At 37.3% G+C, this 21,663-nt stretch overlaps 1 protein-coding gene across 2 annotated transcripts in view; it reads left to right on the top strand.

Annotated features, from left to right (window-relative positions):
* The window catches only part of Epha6 (EPH receptor A6), a 935,524-nt gene that overhangs the window by 675,703 nt on the left and 238,158 nt on the right, over window positions 1-21,663 (top strand). For both annotated transcript variants that reach the window (XM_052740946.1, XM_052740947.1), the window contains one exon: window positions 7,168-7,353. In XM_052740946.1, coding sequence (XP_052596906.1) covers window positions 7,168-7,353 — 186 coding nt within the window. The remainder of the gene's footprint in view (window positions 1-7,167; window positions 7,354-21,663) is intronic.

Below are 21,663 nucleotides of genomic sequence, written 5' to 3'. Positions count from 1 at the left end.
GGCCTTTCTTTGTCTCATCTTGTCATGTCTCAGAATAGCCTTGTCTGAGGTTGGTATTATATCTGGTAGGAGAATAAAATAGCCTGTCTGTGAGTGCTTGGATGCACTTCCAAATGTAGAGGATGGTATTACTTTAGTGGGGTTTTTCTTTCTTTCACATTTAAATGGACAAGTGAGTCAAATGGAAGTAAGTTAAATGAAAGTTTATTAGGGAAAGTATTCTGCAGAGAAGATAGCAAAGCTCAGTCTTTACAGGGAACTGAGGAGATGTAGACAGAACAAATGAAGATATTTGTAATGGAGATCAATCCAGTCTGAGGAAACAGCAAGTGTGAAGAAAAACATTTGAAATACTTGTGTTGGAGTTCTCCAGAGGAGAACAATTCAGAGAACAAATATATATTACACGGGAGATTTATTAGTCTGTCTTACAGGATAGGAGTTGTGTAGGCCAATAGGATTATCTTCATTCTGGAGAGGTTTGACAAGCTGGTGGCTGCTGAGTGCACAAGGCTGGATACCACTTCTCCTCAACCTGGTGCTGAATGCCCGAGGGATTTCTAGGGAGCCCCTGGTCTTTAGTACATTTCAGGAGGCTGAAGCTGTATTCTGATGGCAGGAAAGGCTGGCATCTGCTGTAGCAATGGGAAGAAAACACACTCATCACCAGGGTCAAAGGCAGGCAGGCAAGCTCATGGCTTTTCTCGCTGACCTCTTTTTTTTTTTTTTTTTTTTTTTTTTCCATATTTTCATATTTATTTTATTGAATAGAAGTATGCAATTTTTAAATTCTCCTATTAGGTATTTAAGTAATTACTGATTTCTCTAATATTACACATATCTGGGTTATAAATATCTTCATCTACTCATGTCGTAATGTGACCAGGTATTTTTTTAGGCCATCCTTTTAGAAATAGAATCCTTAGCTGAAGGAAAATGCTTACTTCAGTCTTTTGGATGCATCAAGTTACCCATCAACCATAGGTTCACTGAGCAGGGAAGTGATCATTTCCTTGAATCTTCAAAAGTACTTTTTCTTTCTTGCATCTTCATAAATACCTTGTTTTTTTTTTTTTTGTTTTGTTTTTTTTTTTTTGTGTATCAATTCCTTGTTTTTATTGATACCTGTTATCATATATAAATATCACCATCAAAAGACATTTTGCATATCACATAATATGATAGGTTATTACGCACTATATGAAAATATTTTTCTCCCCAAGAAGCTCAAAATTTTACAAACTTTTCCAAATATTTGGTTATTACCTTCTTTTCTCTAGTACAGTAGGGAAAGTATTTGAAATTCAGTTTGCAGGTTGTATGTCTATCTAAAATTAAGACCTATTCTAGGTAGGGAAGCTTAATTAATTCTACAGACAATGAAATTATTTTCTCTGAATTTGTCAAATACAAATGGACTAGACATTGTTTAGACATTTATTACTTGTATATATTGTATATAGTCATTGTACTTTTGTATATAGTTTTTCTTTTGTTAGTTATAACCTTTTTCTTTTTTTTCCTTTTTATTAAAATAGAAAAGGGGAAAAAAAAAAAGAATGGAAAAGAAAGCAGTGTCTTAGAACAATGGCTTCAAGTATCAGTAATCAGCAGTTTATTGAAGAAGAAAAGCATGCAGAGGGAGGGTGGAAGTTAGGCCCAGCAACTCGCCACTCTTAACTGGATAGAACAGGTTTGGTTCTGTCTCTCGCTGACCTCTTTTTATCTGAGCTGCCGCTGGAAGTGTTGTTCACTCTGGGGGTGGGTGGGTGGGGGGCTCTCCTCCTCTCTATTGGTCCTACTTGTAAATCCTTCACAGACTTGCCCGAAGTCTTGTCTTTTAGTTGATTCCAGGTCTAATCAAGATGACAATATTTACCATCCACCAAACCAAAAGACGTGATTTAAAAAAAAAAAATCAGGCCGGGCGGTGGTGGCGCACGCCTTTAATCCCAGCACTCGGGAGGCAGAGCCAGGCGGATCTCTGTGAGTTCGAGGCCAGCCTGGACTACCAAGTGAGTTCCAGGAAAGGCACAAAGCTACACAGAGAAACCCTGTCTCGAAAAACCAAAAAAAAAAAAAAAAAAAAAAAAAAAAAATCAGAACTGTGGCTTTTTTGTTTCTTTGTCTCAAGGGGTTGGGAATGTAGGAGAGCCGGAATCTCAGATCACAGAGGATGGAACTTAAGGATGGCTGTCATGATCATGATGTCATAGCTTTCCAAGCAGATTATACTTACTTCTTTCTGCTTTCCTGCAAGTTTCAACTCAATTCTGCAGTTTTTGTGGAAAATCCAATACTAATTGATATTTTCACAAGACTCTATATATTATCCAATAAAATTGCTTGTCAAGAAACATTTTTACCACTACTTGGCAGATAGATGGGATTGTTAGCTAGTAAATGTACTGTCCATGGCAGAAGATCAATTATCCTGTGTATAATTTTCTTAGCCACCTTGAAACTGGACTGTAGTGGTTTCTACAGATCACCTAATATACAGCACCTTTGAGCTAGGGCTCAAATTTAGTAGTTGCGCTAATAGTTTTATGTCAACTTAACACAAACTAGAGTTATCTGAAAGCAAAATTCAATTGAGAAAATGCCTCCGTAAGATCTGGATGTAAGACATTTTCTTAGTTATTGATCAATGGTGGAGAGTCCAGTCCATTGTAGGTGGTGCCATCCCTGGGCTTGTGGTCCTGGGTTCTATAAGAAAGCAGACTGAGCAAGCCATGAGGAGCAGGCCAGGAAATAGCATCCTCTCCATGGCCTCTGTATACTGCCTCCAAGTTCCTGCCCTGTTGGAGTTCCTGCCCTGACTTTCCTCAGTGATGGACTGTCACCTGGAATTGTAAGCTGAAATAAACCCTTTCATCCCCAAGTTGCTTTTTGTCATGATATTTCATCACAGCAATTGTAACCTCACCTAGGGCAGTAGTGAAGGATTCATACAGCATGGCTTCATCACTCTGTACATTTCCAGTCTAGTTCATGATCTAAACACTTAAGATAGCTGATGTGAAGAAAGATAGCATTATTACCATAAGGAACTTAGCATATGAATGCAATAAAATGCTAATAATGACTAAATTGCTCAAATAGCAGAAAACAGTGTTAACCATGATGAACTGTTGGGCCTAACAGTTGTTTGGTTGTGAACAAGTTATGTAGGAGGTGTGTTTCAGTTTCCTCATTTATAAATTGAATATTAGTACTTACTTCAAAAGGTTTTTAGAGAGATTAAAGTACGTGTTAAGTTAATAGACTCATTGCCACAAAAAAGCATGTGAGGGCATTGTAATAATGTTTGCAATTATGCACAAGTAGTCATTAATGTCATGTGCCTCTAGTTAATGGGTTAGCTAGGGACTAAATTATGTATATAAATATTCACAATCTTATTGAGGAATAATTTTTCTTACTGATGACCAAGTTACATCTAGGATGTTACTGTCAGTTATTGTAACTACTGTTACAATAACTGACAGTAACATAATGAATCAGTGTTTGGCAATTTATGAGATTATACTTAAGTTTAAAACACTTTTATATGTGTGATATCTCCAGGCTTTCTGTGAAAGAAGATTTGAACACATTTTACAAGTGAGTTTTTTGGCCCATGCCTGAAAAATTCACTGAGTCTCGGATCCTTAAGGCATATTTACCATTCCAAAAACCAATACACATGATTCTTTAAATAACACAGGAATTTGGCATTTTTGTTTCCTTGTGTTAAGCGGTTGGAAATAAAGGAGAGCTGGAATCTCAGATCACCATATTTAGTGCCAATGAAATAAGTGTGATAACAACCTGATCAAGCAAAGCTTGACATGAAGAAAACACCTGCCTGGTGTTAATAAGATGCATGAGTTTCAGACAACAGAAAACCAAAGAAAATTACCACTCTGTCTGTCTTGATAAAATACCAACAGAGCTGTCATGTTTTTATTGTACTCAAAAGTTTATTTGAATTCTTATGATATGTGGATGGAAAAAAATCAAATGTATTTGGACTTAGGCCAGCTATTTCATTTCTAAATATTGTCAAGTCTTTATTAATACTAGCTGGTGTTTTCAGGTTCAGTAAAAGATCAAGAAAAGCAAAGATAAATGCTTTACTTTTTCTACATATTTCTTAGGGGGAGAAGTCTGATCAATAGACAAATTTCTAATACTTTAGTAAGCTTTGTGTATATTTGACATTAGTTAAGACATATTCAAACATCTTTTTCCCCCACAAAGGTTGCAGAGGCTGAGAAAAATGTTGCAATTTTCTATTAACAATTATTTTTAGGTACAAAATAAAATCTTTAAAAAATCAAAAGCTTTATGAAAGAACTTTAGAAAAAAAACCTCAGCTTTATTCTCTGTGAAATATGAACATTCATCTCCCAACAAATTGAAAGCATCAAGTTAAAAATATATTCTTATATTTCTTGCAAAATTTGGGCAAGATTTGTCAAGTCCAATATTATGAGCACTCCATTTCCTGGGGACAACAGTATAATCAGTGTTTTCATGTCCTTGCTTGTGTGAATTTTTAACATATAAAAGACAAACTCTAAGCTTTGAAGCCACCCTTCCCAGCTTACTAGCCTATTTCCTTCAGAGGGGGTGCCTTTTTCTTTTGTAATACATGGTTTCTAGTTCTGGTAGTAGTAGTAGTAGTGGTAGTAGTAGTAGTAGTTATAATAATAATAATAATAATAATAGTAATAATGACAACTAACTTGTTAGACTTTCTATTTCTGACAGACATGTATGCATATAATTTTAGAAAGAAAATATAGTCTTTTTTACTTAAAATTAATAAACAGATGTAGTTATTCACATATAGTCAGTGTTTGGTTGACTGATGAATTGAGGAACAGACAATGTGGATAACTGAAATCCATGGCACCACAAATTATAATTTGATCTTCTATTCTCATCCAACAGTTGATTAGAACTGTGAACTAATGAACTGAAGAGACATGAGTTTTTATTCCTTCTACCCTTAAAAGATTTAAATGTAAATGATCTAAAGTCATTTGTGAGTAATACTCCACAGTATGTGGCGTGTGTGTGTGTGTGTGTGTGTGTGTGTGTGTGTGTGTGTGTATGTCTCATTGGCTTGTTACTTAGCTTTGGTTAGTGTGTGCATATATGTGAGTATGTGTGAATATGCGTGAGTGCAGTGAGTGTGGTATAGGAGCAAGTGTGTAGCTAGGAGTGTGTGGAAGCCCTAGGAGAATGTGGGCGTCCTTTTCTGTTGCTCTCACCTTACTTCTTTGAGGCGCTGTCTCTTTCCCTGAGCCCGGACCTCACAGTTTTTCAGCTAAGCCACAAGTCGGCAAGTGCCAGTAATGTGGGTGCTGGGATCCAGACTTCGGTTCTTATGCTGCAGCAAGTGCTCTTGACCAATGAGCCATCTCTCCAACTTCCTGTTTTCATTTTGAGGCCAAGCATCACATACCACAGGCTTCCCTGGAACTTGCTTTGTAACTAGTGATGGCCTTGAATTTCTGATATTCCTGCCTATACCTCCCCAGTGATGGGGTTGCAGACATGCATCAACATGACTGGTTTATACTATACTGAGAATTGAACCCAGAGCCTCATATACGGTAGACAAACATTAGCAACTGAGTTACATTCCCAGCCCTGACCATTTATAGTTGGTAAATATTTGCATGCATGTTATCTCTTTTAATTTCCCTTATATTCCTGCAGAAAAGAAATCCTATGCAATAACATAAAATATTAACATTATCATGTTACCAATTACTAAATTGGCATCAAACATTATGGTCTTAAGTAAATGTAGAGCATTTTCCATAGAAAAATTTAGATTCTGGATTTTGGGTTTTGGGTTTTTTTTTGGAGGGTTGAGTTTGTTTGGTTGGTTTTTTTTATGCAGGTATATATGTAGGACAGTTGAACATCTTCAAGTATAGTTTCTCAGAAACCATCCATCTTGGTTTTTGAGACAGAGTCTCTGTCTTCAAATTTGCCTACTAAGCTAGGCTGGCTTAAACCGTGAACCCTAGGGATGGGATCCACCTGTCTCCACCTCCCTTATACCTGTGTTCTTAATATGGGTTCTGGGGGTCAAACTCAGGCCTTCATACTTATATGCAAGCCCCTTTTTAATGAGTTATTTTCCCATCCACTTAATCTTTGTTGAATGTATTCTGTTACCCTGAGAAAGACTATGACCTTTTCCATAACAGCCCCTCAGAATCAGTGGCCTTGTATCCTCTTCATTCATTGACTGTTTCTAACCTTTTAATCTTTTTATTCATTTTCTTTACATCTTCAATACACCCATCCCACATGTTTCTTCTGCTCCTGTACTTGTACATCCTACTCATCATTCACAGTCCAAAATAAGCTATAACCCTCTCTGCAAGTCCTCAAACCATAGCTGTTCTTAAGGGAAGCAGTATTGACATGGATGGAATGCTCTAAGTGTTTCATTTGCATTCATCTCCTATTTTTCTGTGAGTTCAAAATAATACCATATACCTCTTTGAATTTCACAGCAACCTAGTAGTATATGTGCAACAATTTAGAAAATACTTGCTTATTTAATCTATTGATGAAACTAGAACTGAAACAAAACTCATCTTTACACATTTACATTTTCATCAATAAAGCTTGTATAATTCTGTATCCTATATAAGTTATTATAATTGTGTTCAGCATGGGTTTTCTCAATGTTCATAAATTAATTGAAACAATATTGCTTTCTAATTGTCATAAAACCCAGATATATGACTTCAGAGAGCAAATAAACCACAAAACTTGGTAGATTCTCTGAACAAAGATGGTATTAGGCCCATAGATTAGGACAGAGAAGAGGAACAGGGAATTTTAGGTAATGATTACTTTTCTCTAGATTTACATTATCATCTCACATTCTGCTGGAAATAATTCTGCAGCAGATCAGGGATGTCTCTCAACAGAGCTCCCTTGGAGTAGCACATGGAAATGTAGTCTATTATTCATTATAAACAATCAGGCCTATTGTTTAATACAGACTAAAGAAAAAGCATTTTCAAGTAAAGATGGCAAACTTGAAAGACATGTTTTAGGTTCTTTTCTAAATGATAACAAGGTAATTTGGATTTTTCACATAGAAGTATTTGGTTTAAACAAATGATTTCTGCTTTGTTTTTTAAGGTGAATTTGGGGAAGTCTGCAGTGGGCGTTTGAAGACACCAGGGAAAAGGGAGATCCCAGTGGCCATTAAAACACTGAAGGGTGGTCACGTGGATCGACAAAGAAGAGATTTTCTGAGAGAAGCTAGCATCATGGGTCAGTTTGACCACCCAAACATCATTCGCCTAGAAGGTGTTGTCACCAAAAGTAAGTTCCTGATTTTCCTCACTACTTCTCATGTACTGCTTTTAGTTTTTATTAACTCATAATAACAGATCCATAGTTGTGAAGACAACAACTTCATTCAGATTCTGTCTCTGACATTGCTTCTCAGTGTCTTGCCATGAGGTCGTGACATTATCAGAGTTGGCATAGGTTACCTCAGAGCTTTGAAATTGCATTACCTTTAAACTTTTCTCATTTAACTTGGCATAATGACTCAGGAGGAAAGGATTATATTTTTTCTAAATGTCAATATTAATAGAAGACTGACCATCAATATTTGATTCATTAAAGTAAAATACTACTGCTTAGAAATACATTTCATAGACAAATGTAGAATGCTTTATTGTAGAATAAAACATTTCCACGAAAAAATTCTATAGGGAAGTCAACTCTATTAATAGCATTATTAATAAATTATTATAGTTGATATAAAGTAAAATAAAAGATAACTGCTGCAATAACAATCCTGATGTTACAGAAATAATGGAATCAAGGTCATTCTTTTGAAAGAAAATGACTGTAAAATCCAAATTTATTCCTATACTTTAAGAAATTGGGCCGGGCGGTGGTGGCGCACGCCTTTAATCCCAGCACTCGGGAGGCAGAGCCAGGCGGATCTCTGTGAGTTCGAGGCCAGCCTGGACTACCAAGTGAGTTCCAGGAAAGGCGCAAAGCTACACAGAGAAACCCTGTCTCGAAAAACCAAAAAAAAAAAAAAAAAAAAGAAATTGGCTGCATATATTTGAACAATGATAAAGGCATGAAATGTAAAAATATTTCTCCATTTTTATTCACTAATGAATTAAACATAAAACCCAACACAGACTGCCACTAAATTTTTCATAGAAATTATTTAGATATTTGCAAATATTACTTTTATTTACGGAATTAAAATTTCCTTCACAACCATCAAAGACAAGAGTGGGGTCTGGAGAGATTGCCAAGTGGTTAAGAACAGTACCTAATCTTGTAGAGGACCTGGGCTGGGTTTTCAGAACCTACTGCCAAGCCACAATTATATGTAGTTCTAGTTCCAGTGGATTTGATGATCTCTTCATGCCACCACAGGCTCTTGTAAATAAGTGGTGCATATAAACTCATGCAAATGCACACACACACACACACACACACACACACACACACACACACACACACATACACACACACACACAAAATGAGTTAGATAAATAAATACATTTTTAAAAGCAGAGAATCAAGATACTTTAGTCAACAGCCCCATCCAAAGTGTTAGGCGGCACTGAATGACAGGCTTGTGAGTGGATCATCTCAGACATTATAATCCTACCCAAGTCCCAACCTACTCAGATACCTGCAGCTATGGTCATTTGTGAGACAAAGAAGCCAAATCAGCTCAATCTAGCGTATCCAATAAACAATGAAAGGGGTTTTATTTAATAATTTTGTATTTTTATTAATTCTTTAAGAAATTCATACAATATGTTTTGATTATATTTATCTTCCCACTCCTCACTGTAACTACTCCAAGATCTACTCCAAGTTAGTGTCTTTTCATTTTTTTTTCCAATATTCCATTGGGTTAAATTTGTGCTGCCCATATACTTCTGGGTATGGGATCATCCACTGGTGTATTGCAATGTACCAGGGGCCTCATCCATAAAGAAAAGTGACTTTTCCTCACCTTAAAATCTAATTGTCCATAGCTCCTCAGGTAGGGGTATAGGCTTGCGAGCTCCTTTCCCTTTCATACTTGAAAACTGATTGGCTTAATCTTGTTCAAGTCTTGTGCAGACAAACACATTTGCTGTGAGTTTGTAAGTTCGGCTCCCCTGTTAGATACAGGAAGCACTGTTTCACCGTGGTCCTCCCTGAACTCTGGCTCTTATCCTCTTTCCATGCCCGCTTCCGCCATGGGCTCTGAGCCTTGTGAGATGGAGAAGTGAATTCTAGATGACCCCCTCCACTAACACTTTGAACCACCATCCACTACATAAAGGTACCTCTCTGATGAAGTTCAGGAACCACACTGATCTATGGATAAAGTGATACAAATATGTCCATGTGCACTAGTGGTGCAAATGTTATGAATGTAACCAACTGCTTTCTAGTTGGATTTAAGTCCTGCTTCGCAGGAGAAAACACATGCTTGAAACTATAAATCTGAGGAAGAATCCATGGTGTGGGTCCTTAGTTCTTCATCCCAAGAGACCCTGGGGATGAACCTGCTACAATTATCCTGTTAAATGTACATAGTATCCAACTGCCTGATTAAATTCATGTAAAATTGTTGTTTCAAGCCATTAAATTTCAAACTCATTCTTTCACAGCAATAAATGGCCTAACTAATGAATCATTATTGGAATTCTGCTCTTGCTAGTTAAGATTTGAAGCACATGGGATAAATTATTTAACATGTCTATCCTGAACTTTCTTTCATGTCTGTAAAACAAGACTAAATTAATCTAAATATCATTGATTGGAGCACCTCCATTCCCTTTTTTTCAAGACTGCAAAGGATTTCTATACAAATTAAATTTATACATGTATATTGCATTTAGCATCATCTGCTGACTTCCTGTTATTGGCTTCACCATTTCAAATTATTCCTTTGTTTTTATATTTTTATTTATATGGCAGGCAAAATTTAATTTTGAAGATGATTACATACTAAGTTTGATGCCAAAGTTCTCTTGGAAGGGTTTACATATAGAACATCTAGAAATAGGTGACCAGGAATAAACTCAAAGACTGGAAAGTAAGAGATCTTTTTCTTCCTTTAATAGATCAAATCATATGTCTTTTCATTCAGTATTATGATTTCATCCATATATTATCATATATTATGTATATTTAAATTAGGATCTATAAAAAGGAAGGCTCTATGGCTCTACAAAAATAGAGAAATTAATTCTATATTTTAAGTCAAATAAATAGGTTTACTAAGCTCATCAGTGGTATTTTATGCTGTCAGGTTGAACGTTTATTTCACATAAACACCCAAATAACCAACAAAGAGATTATATCTGTTAGAATCTTATCTGAAAACCAGATAGGTGACCTCTATTTAGACAAATTTGTGTGATTCACATACCAGTATTACAGTTTGAGTCTTCTGAAAAAAATGAGGAAAAGATATTCTCATATCTGTTACAAGAAATTGACTGAGAAAAGATAGCTTCAGTACACTCTTGATGACAATCAGCACTATAGTTTTAACTGCCAAGAGTGAGCCCCATAGGGGAGTATTGAGGTGCTACAGGGTACATAGTGGGGATGAGAGAAAAGCAATTCCCGAAATACTCAGTGAGCCTGTTTATACTGTTATCAGCTTAAGTCAAGTGCTACGGGATTGTTATAAGAAAAGCAATAAATAAATGAATACCTCATTCCCATAAATACATGGTAATTGTTCCAAGATTGCCCTTAAGTACCTAAGAGATAGCTAGCAATTAATGTTCCCTAAAGACAGCCCCACTGCATAAAAGATGATACTGATGAAGATAATGATGCAGTACAAGGGCCTGATTGTAGACTTTCCTGGGGTCTGGGAAACAAATACATTGGCTCTCCATTAAAAGTGACATAAGATTATAGATAAAAAAAAAACCTTTAGAACAGTCTTCCATAAGTTTTTACTTAATGTGAGTATGTTTTTTGTCATAGAGCCTTTTCTCTTAGAAACATGTATTGTACAGTTCTTTGAATCACTTCTGCTCCTTCATATGTGCACATATATCTGCTTTTATTTAAACTTGAAAGTTAAATGATTAAAAACTGTATTATACAAAAGAATTATGTCTGATAAAAGTTTGAGCCTATTTATATGATACACATAACAACTTTATTAGCCTGATAAGCTACAGCTAATGGAAAAAGATATAGCCATATGCTCAACACATACTATTTCTCCAGGAAGCAAATGGAGGCCATCGGTTGGAGGGCAGACTTATAATCATTAGTAGCATAGGTACTCACAATATGTAACTGATAGTTATCAATGACATTAGGTACATCACCAAGAGGCAAAATGCTACCTTTCTATAAGAAGATAAGAATGAATGATGAAGAAATATAGTGCAGTCACTGTGAGACAAACAACATTGTCTATCTTTCAACTAAGTAAAAAGCACATTTCCAAGCACTAACTATATTGCCTAAATACAAACTCAGTAAAGTGGAATAGAAGTCATTTCCACTAGCAAACAAATTCCCAAAGATAATTCCATGTCATCCTAAGACATTCTTTAAAGAGTCCATGGCTCAATACTGAAGCTATAACAGAATCTTTTAGAGGTCCTCAAGTCCTGTGTATGTTCAGAAATATTATAAATTACTCCCAGGGAGTTTTTGTGTCAGAATCTCCGACCCTGAGTAAGGTCTCACTAGATAGCCTCTGTGAGCCACCACAAGTAAGACAAGGTAAAAATGATAAGAAAATCAATTAATCAATGTATATTTTAAGGAATAAATTAAATATCTCTTTTCAAGATTTGAGTGAGATATTTTAGTTATTGCCTGGTTATATAGTAGACGAGGAAGACAGATGGTGCATTCAAATGGCTTCTAATCTTATTGTCCCTGTAAGAAAGAGGATGGACAGGGAAATCAGGAAGGAGAGCAGATTTAAAGAGAAAATAGCACTTTCTGGTTTGAACATGACTGAATTTAACTAAAGACTTCCAGGAAGTCCTTGAAAGCTGGTGAGAAGCTTGGACCACAGATGCCAATTAGAAGTTGTTGAACACACAGGTGGTGGTGGTTAGTAGCTGATGTAGGGAAGGTGATATTCACTGGAAGAGAACTACATTAAAAGGCACACACGTTGGAGCTGGAGAGATGGCTCAGCAGTTAAGAGCACTGACTGCTCTTCCAGAGGAGCTGGGTTCAGTTCCCAGCACCCACACAGCAGCTCACAACTATTTGTAATCCCAGGATCCAACATTCTTACACAGACACACAAGCAAGAAAAATACCAATGCACATAAACTAAATAATTTATAAATAAGAAGAGGCACACGTGTATGAAATTCTCAAGAAATACATTTAATCAATAAAAAAGGCAGAAAGAAATGTACTGGAAGAGAAGGTAAAACAGAAGAGCAGCCTGCAACAGAAAGGGTAGATCTCTCAGAGTGAGAGACAGAGATCCCTAGAATAAGATGAGCTGGGAAGCCAACTGCAATAAGGGCCAAGAAGCATCCTTCGGCAAAAGCAATCAGAAAAATATACTTCAATCAGCTAACTGTTGTTGGAAGAGCTAGGCAGCAAAACATTTGAGGCATTCTAACACTACAAACTGACTGGCCACTTTGAAAATAGAGTCAAGGCTGCTGGTAACTAAAATTCAAAATGTTTAACATTCATTAAAGCATTTACTCACTCAAATAATATTAATTAAATTCTAAGTTACAGGATGCCAGGCACTTTCCCAAGTTGTAGATTTTCAGCATTGACTAGGAAAGGTCAAATCCTATCCTCCTGGGTCAGAAACTCCTGTGGTTTCATTCTTCTTAAATCAAGCATTCATTTTGAATGACAAAGGCATTTCCAATTCACTCTTATTTCTCCTGTGTTTCTCTTCCTCTTTCTGAATCCTGAAAAAGAGGGGATAAAATATTAATGTGATCTCGGCCAAGTACTCAGGCAGATACCTGTGATAAGAAGACGGTGGTCTCTAGAGCATGCTTTCTCTGGAGTTTCTGCCTTTATTTGCTTTGATGGTAAAGGATATGAGTGTGTCTACCAAAATGGTTGGTAGAGGACTGGTGTTAGTATTTGCAATAAATTCTGAGATGTTGAAAGCAAACTGATCCTTAGACCCCAGCTGGTATCACTGGTGTCTAAGGAAACTAGAGATGATGACAGCCTGATTCCTTGCTGTCTAGAAAGGAAAGAAGAGTGAGGGTGTGGAGAAGATATGACCCAGGGGAAAGGAGCACAGGAATGGCAGCAGAAAAGAGAAAATAGGGTGAATTTCCTGGATTTTCTTCTCCTACTATCCTTAAGCACTTACTCTGCTGTTGCTGAAATAGTGCTGAATTATTTCTGTATGATTTCAGGGGACTCAAGGGATTTGTAGAACATTTACTACCAAGTGTTTGTTCTTGGAATTATAACATATACATATAGCTAAACCAGATAGTGAATGTGACTGTAACAAATAATTACATGATGGCCTAGCCTGTGGCCCTGTTGTCAGACTCTTCAAGCACTGCTGGGGCTAATTGGGAAGTTAGATTAACCAGTACATTTTCCTATTGCCAGAGTCAACTCTCTCTTTATAAGAGAATAAATGTTTTTCTGTATTTAAGGGAAATGTATTCTTGTCCTTTCAGTGTTTAAATTTCCTAAGATCATTCATTTAAATCACTTCCATAGATCTACCTCTCAGCTGTTCCCCACCTCCATCGGTTCTCTGCATCCCTAATCCTGCTAATGATGGAGTAGATGGTCATAAGTATTAACAGCTTTCTGAAAGAAACCTAATAACAAGTTGTTGAGTATGAAAGTAACACTGTAAACCGCAGGAGCTAAGAGAGAAAAGAGACTACACATAAAATTGTATTCATACAAAATATTTCCTTTGAGAACGAAGTCATTGAACACTGTATATACTCACTCATAAGTGGATATTAGCTGTAAAGCAAAGGAGAAACATGCCACATACAACCCACAGACCCAGAGAAGCTAAGTAACAAAGAGAACTCAAGCTCAAGGCCTGCAGGGTGGGGTGGGGTGGGGTGGGGAATGCATGAATCTCATTCCAAAGGGAACATAGAATGGGCATTGCCAGTGAACAGGGGAAGGGGTCTGGATGGGGACATGGGCATGGAAACAGGAAGGATCAGTTGCAAGGAGGATAGAGAAAAAGAACACTAGGAAAGACAGTTGAAATCAGAGGCATCTCTGGGATGAGCTAGAAACCTAGTACAATGGAACCTCCCAGGAATCTATGAGGATGACCCTAGCTAAGACTTCTAGCAATGAGAGATATGGCGCATGAACTGGCCATCTCCTATAACCAGGCAAGACTTTCAGTGGAGGGACACCAACCCAGCCACACAATCTTTGACCTATAATTTGTCCTGTCTACAAGATGTGCTGGGGTAAAGGTGGCACAGAAATTGTAGGAATGACCAACCAATGACTGGTCAAGATGAAGACCCTATCATTATCAGCCCATATCGGACAATGCCTGGAGGGCCAGGACCCAGAGTCTGGACAGCCCAGATACCTAGGATAGACCCAAACAAAAAAAGTCAATAATTCCTAATGATACTCTACTATATTCATAGATTGGTACCTAACCTAATTGTCATCAGAGAGGGACTTCACTCAGCAACTGGTTGAAATAGATGCTGAGACCCACAGCCTAACATTAGGTGGAGCTGGGGGAAGCCTGCAGAAGGGGAGGAAGGATTGTAGAAGCCAAAGAAATGAAGGACACCAAAAGAAAACCCACATAATAAACTGATCTGGGCTCACAGGGCTCACAGAGACTGACCTGTCAACTAGGGAGCCTGTATGGAACTGACCCAGTCCTTCTGCATACAGGTTACAGTTATGTACCTTGGTCTTCTTGTGGGAATCCTAACAATGGGAGTAGAGGCTGTCTCTGACTCTGTTGCTTTTGGAATATGTTCCTCCTATCAGATTGCCTCCTCTGGCCTTAATAGGAGAGAAGGTGCCTAGTCTCACTGAAACTTGATATACCTTAGCTGGCTGTTATTCAGAGATGTCCTGCCCTTTTCTGAAAAGAAATGGAGGAAGAGAACCAGCCAGCTGAAGGAGAGGACACTTGAGTCATGACTAAGAAGCCTTCCTGAAATTCCTAACAGCCTTTTTGTTGAGTTGGTAACACTTACAAAACCCTTAGTTATTGAAATCATCAAATTACTGTGGAGCCTCTCATATGAAATTTCTATTTTCAAAATTATCTGTGGAATTGATGATAGAAATTTAACATAGTCTTTGTTTATTGTGTGGGATTTGGGAAAGGGCTCAGGACTGAACCTCGAGTTGAATGTTATTTTAATGCTGGTTAATACTGTTGTAATTGCTGTTGCTTTTGTCATTATTGGAGCCCATTGCTGGGACTTTCCCTCCATTTTCCTCTCAATATAATTTCAGACTTAGAAAAGATATTATGAAAAGATAGACTTCTTACACAACCTTCAGCCAGTTCCTCTGATAACTCTAAGATTAATATCAAAACCAAGAAGCAACCCAAGTGTGGTAGCACATGCTCATAGTCCCAGCTTTTGGAAGCTGAACCAGAAATTTCACTCCTTTGAGTCCAGGCTGGGCAGTATACGAAGATCTTCTAAGTAAGAAAGAGAGAGGGGAAAGACGGAAGGAAGGCAGAGAGATGGGAGAGTCAGTGTGTAGTCCTTACTGTGGAGTCTCACTCCGATTATCAACATTTACAGAGCTGCCTCCTGCTTATGCTCTATTATTGGTTCCAGGCTCCCACATACTATTAACACTCCCATCTTCTTAGTCTCTGCTCATCTGTGGGAATTCTTCAGTCTTCTTTGTCTTTGACCTTGACAACTGTCCATGAATACTGATTGGTTTGTTTTCTGAATGTCTTCCATACTTGTGTCTGTAGTTCTCAGGACTATATGGCACTTCTCTCTGTGTCCCTCTGTTGGCAGGAACATTGCAGGGTAGGTACACCTTCTGAGTGCAGTGCATGACAATGGGATGATGCCCCCCAGGCACCTCATTCTTTAGGATGCAAACTTCTACACTACTGCACTGAAAAGTGAATTTTTTCCTTTTTTGAAGATAGTGTGTATTTGAAGGACAGATCATTTAGACTGTGAAAATATTTCTCAATTTTTTTAAGTAGTTTTAACATCAACTAATAGACACTGTCTGCAACAGTTATTTCAGTTGTATTATAAAGTTAACTTCTCTGTTTCTATTTTCTGCCTGTATTAGTTAATCAGAACCCTTCTTTAGGGCAGAACGGTTTCAAAATCTTTGTAATAAAATATACTACATGTAGCCCTCTCGGTCTAGCTTCATTCTCTTAATGGGATGCTTTTGTAGAGTGCTGTTCCTGTTTGTTTTGCGTGCAGAACTGGAAGGCATCTAAGATGTTTGTAGCTTAGGTGTCATAAAATTCCTGTCAACATGTAAGCATAAGTTTCTAGGAGAAGATACATTTACATCTATCCTGGGTAAATACTTAGATGTGGGATGATTGAACCATACGATAAATATGTATTTAACTTTATGAGAAACTGCCAAACAGTTTTTTGCATGAGTATAACATTCTTCATGTCCACTAGTGATTATGATCATGGCAGGTCTTGATACCATTTGTGATTCTTAATTCTGTCACTTAAACAAATAAATTTAGCTGTTCCTGTGAATTTCCAGGGGAGTCTTAGCTGCATTTTCCTAGTAAATCTGTGCATCTCTCATACACCTATTTTGCTCTCCATATTGCTCCTTTGATGAGACATTTTAGTTTTGCCTATCTTTTTTCATTGTAATTTTTAGATTGCATTTAATTTTTTCAGCATAAAAATACTTTGTCAATAATTTTAGAGTGTTTTTTTCTTTTCCAGTTAGAAGTTCCTCTTTTTATTCTATTAGCATCTTCTGCAGAGAAGGTTTTAATCTAATTTTGATAAAATACAGTTTTTTAAATGGTTTATACTTATGGTATATAGAATCTCTTCAGCTAATGTAAGGAAGGGGTCTGATGAACAAAACCACTATACTTACCCTTGGTTCTTGCTGTCTTTAAGCAGCTTTATGCTAAGCCCCTCCAACACCCAAGTTGCTCTTTTAAACTCTTAGAGCAACCAAATGCCTCTGTAACAGATTCTCAAGACTTGTGATGACCCTGGTAATCAAACCTTAAACTTCGTGTGCTGCATACCTCCATCTATTTTCTTGGCATTAACTTTCTTTTGTGACCCTCCTCAATTGCTTCTTCTCTCCCAAATCTGCAATATGGACCCCCAATATATAGTATATATTTATTTATTTTTGAACGTAGGTTATCCTGTAGCAAAATAAGGGTCACAGATGTCTTGACCTATAAATAAAGGGTATATTTTATCTGCCATGATGCCTACAACATTGCTAAAGACACAATAGAGATTATGTGTATAAGGAGCCTGATTTTTTTTGTCTAGGATGTCGAGCTCAGTGCTTATCTGTAACTCTGACTAGTGTCAGTCACATTTATGTAAAACTGGTAGCTTTCCTCATAATTGTGTTTTTCTGGACTTAGTCACTTTCTCCTATCTCTCAACAATTATCATATTGGGGTATTTTTCTCCTCTAAAATTTTATACTACATGCTAATTGTTAGGGTACATGGCTTTTCTACAGGACCAAGTTGATAAAATGACCAAATGACTACTTCACATACAGAAATATTAAATATTCCCAAGCATTACCTGGTCTGTATCTCACAGAGATGTGTAAATGGTACTTGCAGCACTCATTCTTAACGTGGGCATGGATATATAAGTACAGTGTTGGGCTTTCTGGCCTGAGATATAACAGTAGGGGCACTTTAGTCCACTCTAGGTTGAGATAAAGCAACAGAATGGTGTGAATGGACTGACATTTTTATGAAGTTGCATCAATCACCATGAGAGCATTTTTTCATTGTTCACTCATCACAAATGTCAAACAAAGGCATTAGTGATATTTTTCTCCATTTCATTATATGTGATGACTATTTCAAGATTCTTAGTAGTGAAGTTAATGTATTGGCCTTTCCCCTAAACATTAATAAGCATGATTCTTTGGAAATAAGTTCAGTTTTCATTTTGACATGGCCATAGATTATATGAGAAATGTCATTGTATTTGCTACAACAATCCATACGTACAGCAGGCTATTGCTCCTCTGTGGCTTTGTCACGATTTCACATACCCAATGCCTGAACCATTTCATTACACTAAAATGAAAGGATCCAGAAATGCCCCCATTAGCTATTGCCTCTTAATATAAATTTTATACTGTGGTGAGAAATCCAAGAACATCCCCTGGGAAAGAAAGGCTAAGTGAGAAGTCTAAGGCTGCTGGAGAGACTAAGCATAAGGCAATTTAAAGACAGAAAGACTCAGTGGTGAGGGTAGTGGATGTCTTAGCTTGTTCAAGAAAGTGAATCCAGTCCCCTTAAGAGGGATGTGAAATTAATAGAGTTATTGCTTAAATGTTACTAAGCAAGTTTTGTGAAACAAACTGAAGCTTTGCTGCTTTCAGATCTAGTGTTCCAAATGAGCCTGTTAGAGTGAAGCGGGGTTCCCAATCACAAAGGACAGGCAATGTGCTCAGAAATGATTTCATAGGAACTGGCCCAGGCAGGAAATGGGAGTGCTATGTTAATCAAATGATAAATGTCTTAATTAAACAACCACATATATACTTAAAATTACTATTTTCATAATATAAAAAAAAATTAAACTTCTTATAGCCAAAATAATTCTACTAGTTTTTTGGTGCATCCTAGAGTTTGACAGTAAGGGAAGTCTGCATTGTAAGGAGGTGCTCCCTTCAGTTTGTAACTAAATGGGCCTGGTCTTTTTTCTAATTAATAAAGAAGGAATTAGCCAGGAAAGGGGAGAGGATAAAATATTGGTGGAGAAGCTGGTGTGAATGGAATGAACATCCATTTTAATCAAATTTGAGTTCCTTAAAGGATTTATCAATAGTCTTGTTAGGAATTTGATGGAATGAGGCATATGATTTTGCATGTGTTAAAGACATGTCCTTCACAGTAGGAAAAGATACCCCTCTTGACAAAGAAATGTAATATATTAAACAGAGGAATTCTAAGAAAAGCCACAGTGCAATTTAGTCTTGATAGAGGTAGGGATAGAAAATAAAACTATTTTAGAAGGTAATCTTAGGGGCTAGCACTAGAGGTATGTATGATAGTAAATATTAGTTTTGTAGTTTCTGAACATTTTCCCTAAGCAATTGCCCACTGACAGAGAAATAATATTATGCCTTTAGAGATACTGTTTTCTGATCTTTAAAAGCTGTAGCTAGCTTGTTTGTTTAATATCTAATAGCCTCCTTTCTTCCCTGATCCAGTTTTGACTGTAAAACATGGCTCACGTTGGTCAGGTTATATTCAGGTAGCAAACAGATTAGAAAATCTGCTATGTCTACTTTATGACTGGCATGCTTTAATGAAATCTTTGCAATTGCTTCACTATGTGTCATCCTTGTCTTGATTTTACTGTTGATCCACCACTGCCTATTTTTTCCCTCTCTCTCATAATGATCCTTAAAAAGAATTTTGCAAAGCTCCTAGGAAAAAAATGCACAAACAACCAAATAAAAGTCTACTTTAAACAGTTAAGTTCTTGAATAACTATTTACTCCTTGCCTTATTACAGTGTACAATTCTGTTTTAGATGCAATGCTTTTTAATTTGTTTTTAATATTCACACATGCATATAATGTGTTTGGATCAAATCCACCCCTATTTCCTCCCCTCCAATTCCTCTCTTACCTGCACTACCACTCCCCCTGCCCCGTAACTTCATGTACTTTCTATCTCTTTATTTTTAATACCCACTAAGTCCATTTGGAGTTTTATGCATATACATGGATTCAAGAAAATGTATAGTCTCTCAGGGCCTGTATCCCTGAAGAAGCTTATACCCCTTGCCAGTAGCCCTCAATTACTAATGGTCTCTCAAATGGGAGTGAGATTACATGAATCCTGCCATCATTCATGATGGGATTTAGGCTGAATGGACCTGTCTTATACATTCACTCACACCCTCCGTGACTTCATGGGTGCAACTGGGCTGTCCTGTCCTGCAAATGTTGTTTGTGTTGGAGATTTCTACCCCTCTGGCTCTTACAATCTTTCTCTCCCTTCTTTCTTGGTGATCCCTGAGCCCTAGTGTGAAGGACTGTTTTTATAGGTGTTCAACTTCAAGCTTATAACTCCAAAATCTCTATTTTCTGTACATTGATGGGTTGTGGGTTTCAATATTCATTGCCATCCACTAGAAAAAGAAGATTCTCTGATGAGGGTTGAGAGAGGTACTAATCTATAGGTATAAAGGTAAAAACTTAGAAGGCAATTTATTACTCTGTCCTTCTAGCAAAATGATAGTGGTAGGTTCTCCCCTAGGGCCTGTGACCTAACTGGTCAGTTTTTTGGCCCAGTTAATGCCATCAAGTATGGGTTTCATCTTGTGGAGCATACATTTATGGCAGTAGTTTTCAACCTTTCTAGTGCTGCAACCCTTTAATATAGTTCTTCATGCTGTGGTGATCCCCAACCATAAAACTATTCTTGTTGATACTTCATAACTGTAATTTTGCTATTGTTATGAATTGTAATATAAGTATCAGTGTTTTCTGATAGTCTTAGGTGACTCAGTGAAAGGGTCATTCGACCCCAAGGGGTTTGTGACCCACAGGTTGAGAACTGTTGGTTTATAGTTTTGGCAACTTTTTGGCAGTGTGCTATTGAGAAATATTTATTTTTTTAATTATTTATTTAACGATGTGTGTGTGCACATGTCCATGGAGAGGTCAGCTCCCCTGAAGCTGGAGTTACAGGCAGTTGTGAGACACCCAACACAGGTGCTGGGAACTGGACTTTGGTCCTCTGCAAGAGCAACAAATGCTCTCAACAGCCAAGCTATCTCTATCAAACCATCCATTCAGGAGTTGGAAAATAATTAACTTCAGGACCTTCTGGCTATCAGGAGGATAAAAGGACCAAATATAAATGTGAATGGGGAGAAAAATGATCGTGTGAAGCAAAGGCCTTAAAACTATCTTAGATTTGGGATATAGAGATGGCTCGGTGATTGAGAGTGCTTGCTGCTCTTCCAGAGATTCAAGCGTGACTGCCAGCATCCATGTCAGGTGGCTCACAGCTACCTGTAGCTTCATTTCCAGGTGATCACACTCACTCTTAGCCCCTGCAGGTGCCCACAGAGGTGGCATGCTCCTACACATTTTAAAAATGTCTAATAAATTCTTATGATTAAAAAAAAAGAATAATTGGAAAATGATTGGTTACTGCCATAATATTCTGCCACATTGTACCAGTAGGCAAATCTTTCCACTCTACTCATTATTGTAGCTGCCAGGGCTCATGGGTGGAAAAGACCAGCATTAATAAAATCTTCTGCCATTAGAAAAGTTAGCCACTATGGATGAAGCTTTCAGATCAGTGCAAGCTTGATTTCCCCATGTCCTCTGATTCAGGTATGTTGCATCTCCAGCAATAGGGTCTTACCACTAACATCTATGTGTTAAAATAAAGCAATGCCAATAGCCTGTGGTATTGATGGAATG

The sequence above is a fragment of the Peromyscus californicus genome, unplaced genomic scaffold (genome assembly GCF_007827085.1).
Source record: "Peromyscus californicus insignis strain IS unplaced genomic scaffold, ASM782708v3 Scaffold_16__1_contigs__length_79575227, whole genome shotgun sequence".
In the NCBI taxonomy this organism is placed as follows: Eukaryota; Metazoa; Chordata; class Mammalia; order Rodentia; family Cricetidae; genus Peromyscus; species Peromyscus californicus.
The sequence above is the reverse complement of the archived record's forward strand: the minus strand, read 5'-3'. Positions and strand labels throughout refer to the sequence as shown.